General features: G+C 43.1%; 1 protein-coding gene across 1 annotated transcript; it reads left to right on the forward strand.

Annotated features, from left to right (window-relative positions):
• The first annotated feature begins 2,654 nt into the window (after positions 1 to 2,654).
• On the forward strand, positions 2,655 to 4,166 carry LOC133900623 (BOI-related E3 ubiquitin-protein ligase 1-like). Its single transcript, XM_062341821.1, has one exon. It carries the CDS (start codon positions 2,829 to 2,831, stop codon positions 3,807 to 3,809), a length of 981 nt encoding a protein of 326 aa, XP_062197805.1. The 5' UTR covers positions 2,655 to 2,828; the 3' UTR covers positions 3,810 to 4,166.
• The last annotated feature ends 11,024 nt before the right edge of the window (positions 4,167 to 15,190 follow it).

Below are 15,190 nucleotides of genomic sequence, written 5' to 3' on the forward strand. Positions count from 1 at the left end.
TCTCCTTCACAACTCAGATCGGCGGAGCTCTGCTCCCACACCGCAACTTGGTCGGCGGAGCTCTACTCCCACGCCGCACCTCTTTATCACACAATTCAGTAGCACATTGCTTTGAAGGAGCGCACAATTGACCAAATCGCTATCGTGAAGAGTCAATCCAGAATAAAGAGCCGCGGTGAATCGATGACGTAGGTGTAAACGTACAGAAGAATCTAGCGGATCAAATGAAGAGAGTAGGAGCTTCTCAAAGCGACGTCTTCAGGAAGGTAATGACATCAATGCCACCGTCGCCCATCAGGACACTGAGACAGGGTTTTCATCCAGAGAAGCATCTAGGGTGGAGGAGGCGCGATAATATCACCTCTAGGGAGAGAATAGCACCCGAGGGCATCAATGATATTGGCACCAGCAAGCCGGGCAGACCTTTTGCTCGTGGCTCCCTGCCCTGGAAACCTACACAAAAGGTGTTGGTCATGTGGCCATTCAAGCACGTCGGTGAGGGCCTAACCGAGGGCGCCGAACCGAGCGAAGGTCAAGCGGTGAGCAGGACCAACTATTGACGCACGATAGAGAGGGCCCAATCAAAAGCGACCAACCAGGCATGCATAGAAACCGCCGGATTGGGGGGGGGGGGGTAGGACCGGCCGCCCACGCGTAACCCGCCTGGAACCCGACGGTGAAGATCTAGCCGCCATCCGCCCGGATCCCACGCACACCTTGTGAGGAAATAACAGAGGTGTGTGGCTGCGACGGCGCGCAGCCCTTCCCCAAGGCCTGACGGAGGGGAACCTGGCAGCTGCTGAGGCACCCGACAGAGGGGAATCGAATCAGCCGCCCCTGAGCCCAGCTACCCACGACTGCACCCAGCTCGGCAGAACAAGGATCGCCATATCTACTCTTCGGTAGGCGTACAACGAGGTGGGGGGGGGGGGAGGAAGCAAGAAGGGAAGGGAGGGCAGGGGGAACCAAAGCGACCGTCGCTCGGCGCCGCCACCGGTCACCGTCATCTCCGTCATCATCGCCGGCCGACAGTGGTGGCAGCAGCCCCTCAAGGCTACGGTGATGGGGGCTCCCGGCGGTGGCGGAGTTTCGCCCCCCGTGTTGCCTCCGACACGGAGGTCGGGGGAGTCCGTTCTTCGATGTTCTACTGCCAATAAAAAATAGATAAGGGAGATTAACGTAGAAACAAGGTAGCAAGAGATTAATGTGAGCGTGGGATTCAAGAAATTGAAGCAATTTCTATTGTCACAGGTCCCAGATTTAAGAGTGCGAAAAGGCTAAATACTATATGGAAAGTAGAGTGAGAAATGGGCTAAACACGAAAAATAATCATATGAGACCTGCTCTTATGTATTTATAGTTTGAACTTAATTTATAGCATGACACGTGACAATTTATTTTGTTACTTATTTCATCACATATGATTTTCTGTGTCTTCACATAAGTTTTATGATAATTTTTAACACGTGTGACGCTATGAAAAAATTGTAAAGGTTAACACCTCCTTTATGTAGCATGACATATCTAATAGTCGTACCAATAATACTCTACCGATTCCAACATCTTTCTACTACCTAAAATACCTAGAACATGATTCTAACATTAAGAAAATTTGCAATCCTATCTGCAATCATAAAATGTATAGTTCCGAAAACATACTTTCTAATTTTTCAATACTAAATCTTCAACATGCAGCCAATTTTCCATAAACTTCTACTATTCGTGCTTTCTAAATTTACTAGCACGTACAGGTGTATTGGTTGATGCGCTAGTTTCAATAATATGGTCTTGCAGTCTGTACCAATCAAATATCGTAAATACATTATTCTTCATGAGATTAGAAGATTTTTTGTTACTATTTATCGGAGAGAAAAGTGAAATATTGAGCACTATATATACATAGCTTGATAGGTCCATCAGTGTTGACGACTGAAATTGATATATTGTGAAGAATTTTAATTCTCGAAATTTTCTGGTTGACAGTTGAACAGTTCCTACGATCAGTGTGCAGTACTCCGATCAGTGAACAGTACCCGCGCAGTGAATAGTGCTCCGACCACTGAACAGTACCCATGATTAAATGAACAGTAACCTCCGACCATAAACAGTAACCGAACCAAATAAACAGCACCACGATGAGATGAACAGTAACCTCAACCAAATAAACAGTACCAATCGAGGACATCAACCAATCGATCAAACACAATTTATATTATCTTTCTTCTTTTGTCCAGCTCCTATAGTCCTATTCCTCCTTCTTCCTTCTTGATTTCGACGATCAAGGATAAGCCGCCTGCTAACTGTGTCCTGACGGGATCTCTCCCAGGTGCGATTTACTGACGAAGATCTGTCGTCGCAGTACCAGACTGGACTTCCCAGTTGCTGCTCGCTGGATTAGTTATCCTTTAACGAGTAGATCGGTCGCTCGTTACCGCGAAAGTAAAATAGTTATCTTTGTTATTGAACGTCTTATGCGTGGTGTTACGGATTATATACGAGATGTTCGTGTGTTGACACGAAAATCCATATTTTTTTGCCAACAACCAGGAACCAAATAGTTGCACGAGGTAGCCCTCCACTCCACATATATCTATCCATTTTATGGAAACATCAAGCTAGCATCAGCTGATTGCTGGATTTGTTTAAATAGATTAGATTTGGCGCGCGTTTCTCGTCGTCTGCGTTGCGTTGCCACTCCTGCCCACCCACTCGCTCCGTCCCGTCCATGTGGCGTCGCCACTCCGCTCTATATAAGCCCATCCCTAACACCTCGCACCCTCTCTGTCTCTCCTCTTGCCGTGTCCCTCTCCCTAGGAGAACCTCCTGACATGGCCGTGAAAGCGCAATTCGGCGGCCTCACCGGGTGCTTGGCCGAGGAGCAGATGCGGGCGCCGAGAGACTACGGTGCGCTCCTGTCCGCCGCGGCGGCCGCGGGCAACAACGGGTACCAGTACAACTGTGCCGGCATGGTCAGCGGCGCGCAGAGCGAGCTGACATGCAACGGTGGTGGTGCCATGTTGGCCTCGCGGAAGCGCGGGAGGGAGGCTGAGCCTGAGAAGTACATGTCCTCGTCGTCCGCGGCGCTGCTGCCAATCCCGGTGATGGCTAAAGCGGTGGTCGTGCAGCAGTCGCCGGAGGCCGTGGGGGCGGCGAGAAGGGTGTTCGACTCGGGGATGACTTCAACCAGCGGGCGGCCGGCGGCGTTGGTGGCGGACGCGCTCGTGTGGGAACTGTGCCAGCAAGGCGCGGAGATCGACGCGCTGGTACGGGCCGAGTGCGAGCGGCTGCGCTCCGGGCTGGAGCAGGCGCGCAATCGGCAGTGCCAGGCGCTGGTGCAAGCTGCCGCGGCGGGTGCGGCGTGCAGGCTAAGGGAGAAGGAGGTGGAGCTAGAGGCCGCGCGCCGGCGCGCCACGTACCTCGAGGAGCGGGTCCGGCAGGAGGCCGCCGAGAGCCAGGCGTGGTGCGGCCTCGCGCGGAGTAACGAGACCGTCGCCGCGGGGCTCCGCGCCACGCTCGACACCCTCCTCCTCCGCGGCGGCGCCCCGGCGCCCGCAGAGGAGGGCTTCGGTGACTCCGACCCAACCTCCCCCACTGCCGCGGCCGACGACGCGCAGTCCTGCTGCTTTGGGGCCAAGGACGCACCGATGGACGGCAAGTGGGCGTGCAAGGCGTGCGGCGAGAGCGAGGCGTCGGTGCTGCTGCTGCCGTGCCGGCACCTGTGCCTGTGCAAGGCGTGCGAGCCCAGGCTGGACGCCTGCCCTGTCTGCCTCGCCGCCAAGAACGCCTCCATCCACGTCGCCGCCAACTGATCGGATCGTCCTTCCTCGCTGATGCGATCAACCATGGCATGCCTTGGCTCCGGCGATGTCGCAAACAAAGTCCAGTTGAGTAATTAGGCATTTAGCGGGCTCCTAGATTAGATCAATTAATTCCGTTAGTTCTGTTCTTGGCGGTGTTGGCAGCGACGTGTTGCGTTCACCCATAATGCTGCGAAATTACCGCCTGGTGGAAGATTTATTCACCGTCTCCCCTTCTGCTAAAAATGGAAACGAGAAAGAGGACGTGAGTGCTACAGCAATGTAAAAAAGATTAACCTTTTCGTTTACTGCTTGTTACCATTGCCAACTTCTCCTCCGGCTGCAACACTCTGTTTCTTGCTCTGTTTCGTTGGTTTGCCTCTGCACTGATGATAATTTTTGCATGCGGTGGTATCACTGCTTGTCTTGCTCTGAGGTGTACCCTGGCCTGCCAAATTGGGGTACAGGCACTGCACAGTATCAGTAAATTTAGTACCAGTGCCAGATCTGCAGTACTACATGAATTGTGGTTGCAACTTGCAGTTGGGCCAAAAGTTCCAGCAGCTTTCGGGAGCAGCGGCGGCGGCATCGATCACAAGATATGTTAGGGATTCCAATTTCGTTTTATAATTTTTAATAAAAAATTATAAAATTATATTAAAACCTTAGTCATTTTTTATCATCTGCTCTGTGAATCTCACATATCACTAAAAGAAAATTCTAGAATTAGATACTCCATTTTCCTCTGAAATTCATGAAATTTCAATCATTTTTTGTTTTCCTCTAGAATTTGTAAAATTTTGATGAAATTTCGTTGAATATTTAATCCCTTGTGCAGAATGGTTCATGGCGCCAGATCGTGCAGCAATTTGCATCATTTGGGATTCAGTGTTAAGACGCCTTTCATATGGCCACAACATGGTCATACTGCATCTGTATGAAGCAGTTAATCTGTTTGAAGCAACTCTAGTAGACTAGTTAAATTTGAATAACTATATTTTTATTTGACTATCTATAATTTTTTTTTATATTTCTGCACACTCCAACAGCTAGCCAAATCTCACTTTTTATGTCTCATATACTGTATTTTATTTGTTCGGTTGTTTTTTTGCAACGACTTTATTTCAACGGCTATATTTTAATGGCTAGTTTTTTCAAACGGCTTTCCAATGGCTATAGCTCTGCTCTATATATGGGCAGCCATCTGGTTGCTCCTCCTTCACATTATTCTTCCGCCTCTTCTCTGCCACTCCTCCTACATTGATTCAGAAATAAATTGTCGCGGATTAACCATACAATGTGTTGGATTCATCGTAGTCGGATAGTGACGATAAAGTGCTTCTTATTGCAAGACAGCTAGCCCACCGATAACACTAGCTCGGTAACACTCGACACCATGGATGTCCTGTGCTAGGATGGCAGGAACTTCAACGCGATAGAGTTGGTGGGCATGCAAGACTATACAAAGATTATTTTTCAGATAATCAAACATACGACCCAACAAGTGAATTATACCATCAACAACCACAACTATACGTGGGATATTACCTGTAGATGATATTTATTCTATATGGGCAACATTTATGAAGTCAATTTCATCTCCTCAAGGGAATAAGAAAAAACATTTCAACTAAGCTCAACAAGCCGCTAGGAAGGATGTGGAGTGAGCATTTATAGTTCTATAAGCTCGTTTTGCCATTGGTGAGGATCAACTCGGTTTTGGGATCAACAACACTCAGTGACATCATGACAATATGTATCGTCATGCATAATATGATAGTTAAAGATGAAACGACAGAAGAACATGACTTCTAGTATCATAAAATAGGAGAACAAGTGATACTTTCTTATGAGCCCACACCTGAAGTAGAACAGTTTATTCAAAATCTTAGGTCCATTAGATCCTAGGATAATCACAACGAGCTTCAGATTGATCTTGTTGAGTACATGTGGCAACTCTATGGAAGGAACTACAATATTGTAGTTTTACCAATGTTTCAGATCATTGTAAGAGCAGTTACACATAAGTACACACGTTGTAAGAATTTATAGGAGCAGTTACCACACAAGCACACACGTTGTAAGAATTTATAAGAACAGTTACCACACAAGTACATGTTAGTTACCACATATGCACCCACGTTGTAAGAATTTGTAAGAGAAATTACCACACAACTGCACGTGTTGTAAGAATTTGTAAAAGCAGTTAATACACAGACACACGTGTTGTAAGAGCAGCTATCACACAAGTATACGTGTTGTAAAAATTTGTAATAGTAGTTACCGTATAAGCATATATATGTTGTAAGAGCAGTTATCGTATAGCGCGAGCGCTCGGCGACACAGGTACGTGGGAGCCTGGGAACAAAAAAGTACAAGTAAGGCTACGTGCGGAGGCATGTAGGAACAGAGGCTGATATGGATGGCGAGCCGCACCGGACAACCAAATTTGGTCACTCTTTCTCAATGGATAGCGTATCTACAGTAATAGCTATTTGATTGGCTATTTTGCTTGGGCTCGTTTTTGGCCGGAAATGATCATATTTAGCGATGGCGAGTTGGAAGGTCACCCTACTGGAGATGCTCAACGCATGCATGTCGAGTGCGTCTCCTTTCAGTTACGAACTTTGGAATGAATGATTCGGGTTGCATGTTCTCCTCTCACTTTCGGAGAAACTAAAGCATGGTTGGTCTCTTTGCATGGGACCAGACGCCTCTATGGACTGACATGGGCGATCAAGTGATGATGGCTACAGCTCTGAAGAACGTCTCAAGGTTGCCCGTGCCGTTTCAAGGCTTCTTTTCTACTCCTCAGTGGAGTACGCAGTAGTAGCTGAATTAGGCGAACGTCGTAATGCCGTGTGCTGCTCCATAAAAGTTAGCTTTAGTCATTGTGGATGTTATCTGCTCCATAAAAGTTAGCTTTATTCATTGTAGTAATAGGCGATCTAGCTGGTTTGGTTGTGCTCTCTTTACGACAAAGTGCTAGGTAATCATTTCACCGTCCCTGGTTTTTAGATAATGGAAAAATCGCTTCCGGGCCTCTCGCCATCGTCCCTTGTAATGGAATAATGGAACCTAGGTCTTTCGTTGCCACAGCGTACGTGCTGCTGCTTGCCTGCTTAATTAAGTGCACACTAGCTAGCTAATGCACGCCTTTATCTATCTATCTACACTGTTTAGCTAACTAAACTAGCCTGATTCATCTGGAGACAAAAGTCAAGAATGCTATCTATCCTGGAAACGGACTGCTCCACGTTGGTGTCGGCCTTGAACAGCAGCAAGGAGGATTATCGCTCATCAATCTGCTTCATCGTTGCTCGGATCAAGCAGCCTAGCCGCAGTTTGCCGGAACCTAAGTTTCAGGCCATATATAAAGACTAGAGAGAACATAATGTTATAGCTCATGAGCTCGCGCAATTAGCGAAACGCACTGCCCGTTAGTGCATCTCCTAATCCTGAGTAATCGATAAGTTCTCTCTTTACTAGCAAAAAAAAAAAAAGACGGTGAAAGCTCGTACAGCGACGTGACCAAGGGAAAGCAACAGATCGACCTGTATAGGAGTTACAAAGGCAAAGAGCACTATCGAGACTAAAGAGTGAACACGGGGCACAAACGCTACTATGCGGTTTCTGTGATCCCCTGTATAGGGGCATGGCAGAAATGTTTCTATTTCACGTAAACCAGCTGCCACGCATGCGAAATTTCAAGATCAAGCTGAATTACATCCGCAAGATAAAATAGGCAAAATGTTCGATGAGCCATGAACGCTAAGATCGACCAAAGTATCCCATTTGTCACTCCCAGCAATGGTACTCGATTCAGTGTATGTGTTTAGCATCTGTTTGGTAGAATTTTCTCTGATTTAAATTTTTTTACGAAGAGTGATTCTTTAAAGAAAATGATTCTACAGAATAGACTATATGAAGGAAGTGATTCTGTACGAAAAATAAATCAGATAAACTTATTTTTTTCAGCTTATCAGCTTTTAGTTTATTTCAGAAAATCATTCTCACAAATTCCACTCAAAAAACTAAAACATAAAAACTATTGTTTAACATAACTCCCTTAATTCTAACTAAAAAGCTGCTCTAAAAATTGTATGACACATATGGTTACCCCGCACCATGCGCTTCGATGATCGAGACAGGGAAGGCGCACCAAGCTACGAGCCGGCAAGGGACCATGACTAGATCGATGAGCTTTGCATGCTGCAGGCCTAGCAAGGACGAAACAAGCATGCGTGCGAGTTATGACCATGTGCGTCTCCGAAGCTTGGTCGACGATGGGAGCTAACCCATATCGACAGCCATGGCCCATCTATAGGAGCGAATCTTTTGGATGCATGCATGTCTCGACCAAGCTAGTTTCGGCACGTAAGTACGGGCTTGACAAGAAGAAGCGACGTGACATTGGGATGCTCTACGAGTGTACGTGTTTGCAGCGGCAGCAAGTCAAGTGCATGCCAATCTGTCCAGGTCCTCTTCAGCCGTCTCTTTCGTGCTGACACTCATGCGCAAACAAGCACGCACGTCCTCGCAAACAAGGGGAGAAAGAACACGCACGAACGAATAAGGATAAGCTACAATAATTCAAAGAACGGACTAGAAAATTCGATGAGCCGTAGGCGGAAGTTTCCGTGCTTTGCGTGTGTTGAACTCCAAATGGCGTATGTACGTACGAACGAACGTGCCGCACTTAATTACGTGGAGCGAACCTAGCTCGATTAATAGGACAAACGAGCTAACTAATCGAGATGATCTATTTCGTGTGACTTAGTCTCGATATAATATTTTATTATGATAACTTTTGATTGAAAAATAGTTTTTTTAGTTTTTTTTTATAAAGTTAGTATCATTTAGTTACAAAACACGTGAATTTAGAAGAAAAGATAAAAATATGTTAATAAAAGAGAAAATAATTTATATTTTATACTTGTACTCGAATTATATACATATATTGCTTCGATTCATATATATTTTGATCAACTATTAAAATCGTACATCAGGTGTAGACAGTCTAACCAAAATCAAAATTAGTTTGTCTTGCCTGCGTGTTATGTCTTGCATACTGTTTGTTTGATGTGATGACCTTGAGCTACATAATGCTTCTTAATCTATTATCTTAGTAAGAATTTTATTTTTTTTCTTTATATTTTATTATAAATTTTAGCTATTAATTAATTGTATTTTACATGAACTCTTTATTTAGCTATTTGATTTTTATAATAATTTGATTTTTTTAAGACTATATTTGATATGGATCCTTCTTTTTTCTATTCTAACCACAATTTTAATTATTATTTATTTTATTTTATTTGGACTTTTTATCTAGATATTTTGCTTTCCAAACCCTATGTAAATCGAATAGCCAATTTTTTATAATTTTTAATTTCGAATTAAGCTATTTATTAATCGTAATTTATATGGACTCTTCGGTTTCCAAATTAAAATATTTATTAATCGTATTTGATATGAACTTCTTGGTTTAATCTATACCATTAGATGTCCATAACAATAAGTGATCTAGATTTTTTTATTAATTAACATGGTAATTTCGTAACCTTTAGAGCAAACCTTATAACTCTATTTAACACTCAAATAATAATATAATAGATGTAATTGAGACCATATCAAAACAAATTTAAGCGGGAAGAAAACAACGGCCTGATGATGTCTACATGCATGCATGTATACGGATATAACATGCATAAAAGAGTGGAGTAGTACCTGCCACTCGTCATTTTTCCCAACGGTTCTACTTTAAAACCATCATTGATAATCTTTACCTAGAAAACTCGGTAGAACAATCTATAATGGGACGTCCTACTAAAAGAGTTAAGTAGTACTTGGGCGCAAAGCAGAGAGCCCAATAGCTACAAAGCTTCGTAGTCCATGGTCTGACGCGTTAAGCAACCGCTGTCACGTAGAACAACGTACGTACGTACAGGTTGGGAAGACGGAGGAAGGATAATATCACGCCCAACGGATTTTCTTCGCGACTTAAAATTTCTTTACAAAGGGATTCGTTTTCTTCAGTATTTCAATGGTTTTTCTTCACGTTTTTTTTATAAAGGAATTTTTAAGGTTATTTTTTTAGGACGAAATTATCTCCTTTTTCTTTACTAATATCTATTTGAAGAAAAGCTGTTGAAGATAAGAAAAAATAGTGAGAATGAAAACAGAAAAAAAAAAGAATAAAATGAAGAAAAAATAGAAAATGGTCTAAGGTAGCTACCTACTTTTGTTCCTTTGTTCTTTCCCTTTTTCCCAGCTGGTTTCATCCCTCGAACCACAACGTCCTTTCATTAGGCCTTAGTTTACTTTTATCCTTGTTACGGACAATCCCACATGCAAAACGTTGAATGACCCGATCAATCAAAGAAGCAAATTATAGGGTCATTCAGCTTTATGCGTGTGGGGTTACGTTTACTAACAGCTTTTGCTTTGTTTTTTCTTGTTCTTGTTTGTTGCTACCCTTCGATCCTTTCCTCCCCATCTTTTCGTTCCTTTGCTTTACTCGTCCTTTTTGACGTTTCGTGATTGAGAAGCGGTGAGACGTGTGAATCCACCGAACATATGCTGACAAGGTGAGTGCATATTAGTCCCATCAACACAACGATCACTACATCTGAGCGTCGTGGCCACCGGCCGTCTCTTTCTTTGATTAAGCTTTCTGCTGCATGCATGCATGAGCATATATGTTTTGATATACGATGAAAGTAAATTTTATATGATTCTGTATAGAAAGATCTTCGTGAGATTTTATTCACGTTATTTATTTCGTGATCTAATGGCTGAACTAAAAAGGAGATAGAGTTGATACGTATCATCATAAGAGAGTTTTTAATAGATAAAATTCTATAAAATTTGCTTATATGATAAAGTGCCTTGTTCGGTGTCCATTTAGCCAAGTATATGATAATGGTCTGGGACTTAGGAGCACATGGAAATGCTGGTGGTGGCCAGCTTGGTCATACGATTCCATTCCATGCATTTCTCTTAGTCGATGACCTAGCTAGCAAGAGATTCTATAACCCACCAATCTCTATCACCAAAGTGTTTAATTAAGAACAAACCAAACTGTGCCACTAAGGGTGTGTTTAAGATGGGTGGATGGGATGATCACATGCAGGATTTGGACTCATTCTTGTGTTTGGTGATAGAATTGAACCGGACGAGTTCCCTTGAGAGAATATTCTCTCAAAATTCTGCACGTCGTCGTTCGGGGAAAAAACTCATCCAGCTCGTCAGACTTCGCTCGCTCGGTTCGCAGGAAAGCCTCGCGCCTCTGTGAGAGGCAGCTGTGCCCGCTCCTCTCGAGGCCCATGCCCCCCTCTCTATTGGAGACGATGTGAGGAAGAAACACATGAATGCCTGTAAAATTATCACATGCATTATTGGTGACTAATGAGTACTTACATGCGATTTCTTTAACTATGCATGATGATCATATGCAACTAACTAAACAAAGTCTAGCATTATCCCATTCCCTCAACCAAACACCCTACGGATCATTTCATTTTATCCCATTCCATGCAAGTTGGATCATCCCATCTCATTCTAGCAACAAGACAACGGATCATTTCATTTCATCCCATTCCATGAAACTTGGATCATCCCATCTCATTCTAACAACAAGACACACCGTGCATTGTCGATCTTATTGATTGGTCAATGTACTAGCAGCTAATCCAAATCTATAGTCCGCCTCTATAGAATACTATACCGGATTGTCCAGTAGGGTTGTTCAAGCACGGTTTTGTCAAAACCATTCAGACCATTGGATGCCCAGGTTTGAGCCACAAGTGAACAGTAAAATGATTGTTATCATGTCACAGTTTTGTACTACAGAAACTGAGAAAATAAGTTAAAATGTGTCTTGGTTTACATATGATGAGTCATTAATAACGTTGGATTTGCAATGATTTTAGTTGGCATGAGGTTGTTTGTGTGTGATCTTGTTTATAGCTAATCAAAGTTTGAATTGGAGCAGACTGTTTTAGAATAAAGGAAATTATGCCTCACCAGAATATCCGGTGTATGAGTTTTTGACCACATCGGATAGTCCAGTATTACGGTGAAATGAGCACCGGAGCATTTTCAGTGCTGATACAGAAATGGAAGCAAACACCGGATGGTCCTGCGATGGACTTAGAGAGTGCAGGAGTATTTTCTACATAGAGAAGATTTTTGGCGCCAAGTTTGAATATATACGCCGAATGGTCCAGTGCTAAGTTTGTGAACACCGGAGAATGTGTCAGACCTTTTGTTGTTGAGAGGTTACAGAAGAGTGGTTCGGTGGATTGACACACGCCGGATTATCCGGTGATGGACATGAGATCACCGGAAGCTTCCACCGGACCTTTTCTTTGCAGAGAGTAGAATTTTTCTGGAAGAGATAGTGCTACACTCATCGGATGGTCTGGTGTTCAAGAGCAGGACACACCGGAATATCCGGTGTTCACGTTTTCTACAGGATGTGCTCTACGTTGAAGTTTTTGATTTTGTGGTAACCTGAAGATGTTTTGGAGTGTGAAGAAATATGTTTGCTTGTTTCATGGTGTGCAGGTGACAGATGCAACTTGACGGCCGACGGCGGGTGGTTAGGGCTAAGCAGGTGCTTAATGCCGAATAATCAAGGAGGGCCGGACGGAGTCAAAGGTGATCCTAGTTGTACACATGGAGGTCAAGCAAAGCATGAAACGGAGGACGAAGATGGCGTGTTGACAAAGTCAAGCGAAGGGGATGCTAGTGCAAGTGATAAGGCGGTCCAAGGGGACTTGCCGGCAGTCAAGATCGCAAGACAGAGGACATGCGTCATCATCGGAGTACTTGCTTCAGGTAGAAAAGTGACGGCTAGTTACGCTTTGAGAAGTATGCTAGGATTTCACAGTTTGGCCTCAAAACCGTATGAGGACTAGAGGAGTACGTGGCACCATCGTAAAGCTTGCGTCAAGACGAAGTTAAGTCATGAAGGCGCTGAGGCTGTCCGATGAATGGAGAAGAAAATAGACCAAAATACCCTCGGTGGTAGGCAGGAGTTTACTACAAGAAAGGGGTATTTTGAGAAAAAGGTAGAAAACTTAGGAGTCAAGTTTCCTAGGCATATAAATAGAGAGGTAAGGCTATAAGAGAGGATGAACCAGCCATTTGAGCCCCTTGTTTCACTCATATAAGAGCATTGTGCTAGGATTTTAGAGGAAAGGAGGATAGGTGCTTAGCCTATGTAACATGTGAGAGTTTTAAGAGGAAAATCTTTGTAATCCGCTTAAAATAGAGCTGATTTTTTTTAGTAATGAAGTTTATTTTGTTACATATTCTTTGAATTCCCCTCCTTCTAGTTTCCCTCTCTTGGTTCTCTTGCCTTGTGTACAAGTATTTTCCTTTTTGGTGCTAATTTTTGTTTTACTTTTTGAGCTGAAATTAACACTTTGGGAGGTTATTCTTTTTAATACTAAAAGTATAAAATTCACATACATATGCATATGTGATAGGGTCTTAAATTCTCGTTCCTTTAGATCATCATCTTGGAAATCTTCTTCACCCGATGTTCATCTTTTGTTCCTTGAGTGATCTTTTCTCAAGTTGGATTGGTTTATTATAGAACCAAGTATTCGATTCTAACAATGAGATTCACCTATTGTTAAATCTTTAAGTTTGGTTTTTGATTTTTCTCGAAAACTCTAGACTCTCCGGTCCCATCTCCGGACACTTCGGAAACTCCGGACTCTCCAGTCCTATCTCTGGAGTCTTTGGTCTTTCTGGGTAGGTGCAGTTTTTTCGATGCGTGTTTGTGTTGTGTTCTGTTGTGATTCTCTTTTAGAGGTGCGTTGAGTGATCAAATGGGAGGTCATCAATTTCGCAAGAAATCTATTGAGGCGTCTATTCACTCCCTCTAATCGCTAGTCGCGTTCCTACGAAACAGTAAAACATGCACGAACGGTTTTTGCCAAACCGTAATGTATAGTCCTGTTGTCTAGGCAGGGCCCCTTCATCCACATTAAAGCCTTCGGCCGGTCACGCTTTGCCTCATGCCGGTGGCTACTAGCTGCTGTACCGCTATGTACGCCCGCCTTGCTGTGGTACAACAATACGGTTCCATCATGCCTAGGATTGCGCGCATTCACTTATTCTCTTAGAGTTGCCATCTAATTAGTCTGCCTAAGATTAGCATGACTGCATCCACTTCATATGTATGTATTTGATGTTCTGGATGATGTACGCTGAATTTGAATCACTACTGGAAAAATCATTTTTACAGATGATTCGAAAACCACGATTAGCATGACTGCATCCACTTCATATGTATGTATTTGATGTTCTGGATGATGTACGCTGAATTTGAATCACTACTGGAAAAATCATTTTTACAGACGATTCGAAAACCACGATTAGCATGACTGCATCCACTTCATATGTATGTATTTGATGTTCTGGATGATGTACGCTGAATTTGAATCACTACTGGAAAAATCATTTTTACAGACGATTCGAAAACCACGTGCAGGATAGTTTTTCGAGCTGTCTGTGGAAAAGAGTCTGTACAAATCAGATTTGTACAGACGAATTTTGAACCATCTATACAAAACTTTTGTACAGACGGTTCCAATCACTAGCCGTCTGTACTATTGAATATCACAAACGGCTCGAAGTCATGAGCTCGGAGTCATGAGCCGACTGTACTATGTAATATCACAGATAGCTCGAAGTTTCGAGCCGTTTGTGATATAGTAATAGTATAGATGGCTCGTTATTGGAGCCGTCTGTACTATAGGATAGTACAGACGATTCCAATTTCGAGCCGTCTGTACTATATAACAGAGGTCGTTATAAAAAACATTTGTATAGATGATTGTATTCCTAAAACCGTCTGTTCTGTCATATAAACAGTACAGAATCCATATATTACTGAATGTAACTGACATATCAACAACAAAATACACACAACAGTATGTCACACACACAGCAGATCATTTGTATTCAAACTCTATACACTTTGTAAATCGAACATCTTCATTCAATATCACAAAGTCAATATTACAAATCCTCACAACATTACAAAGTCACAAAGTTTTCGGGATCATAAAATTCGTCAGTCTCCTTTATGATCTCCGCAAGTATGAAATGGATGAGCTATTTTTGAATATATATTAGACTGCCCTTCACGAGATTACTTGTAGGAAATTTATACGTCTGTAGAAGAAAATTTAAGTAGTTAGGCACAACGATGAAAAATGCATTTTAATATACTATAATTACACTAACCGACGGATATACTGGTGGACTAGAGCCAACGATTTGCAGCATATACTGGGCAACATAGAACCCACAGAGGTTGGTGCGGTGCGGCTGCCTGTGACATTGCAGAAATTTGTGCACGATACATTTAG

This window comes from Phragmites australis, chromosome 19 (genome assembly GCF_958298935.1).
Source record: "Phragmites australis chromosome 19, lpPhrAust1.1, whole genome shotgun sequence".
Classification (NCBI taxonomy): domain Eukaryota; kingdom Viridiplantae; phylum Streptophyta; class Magnoliopsida; order Poales; family Poaceae; genus Phragmites; species Phragmites australis.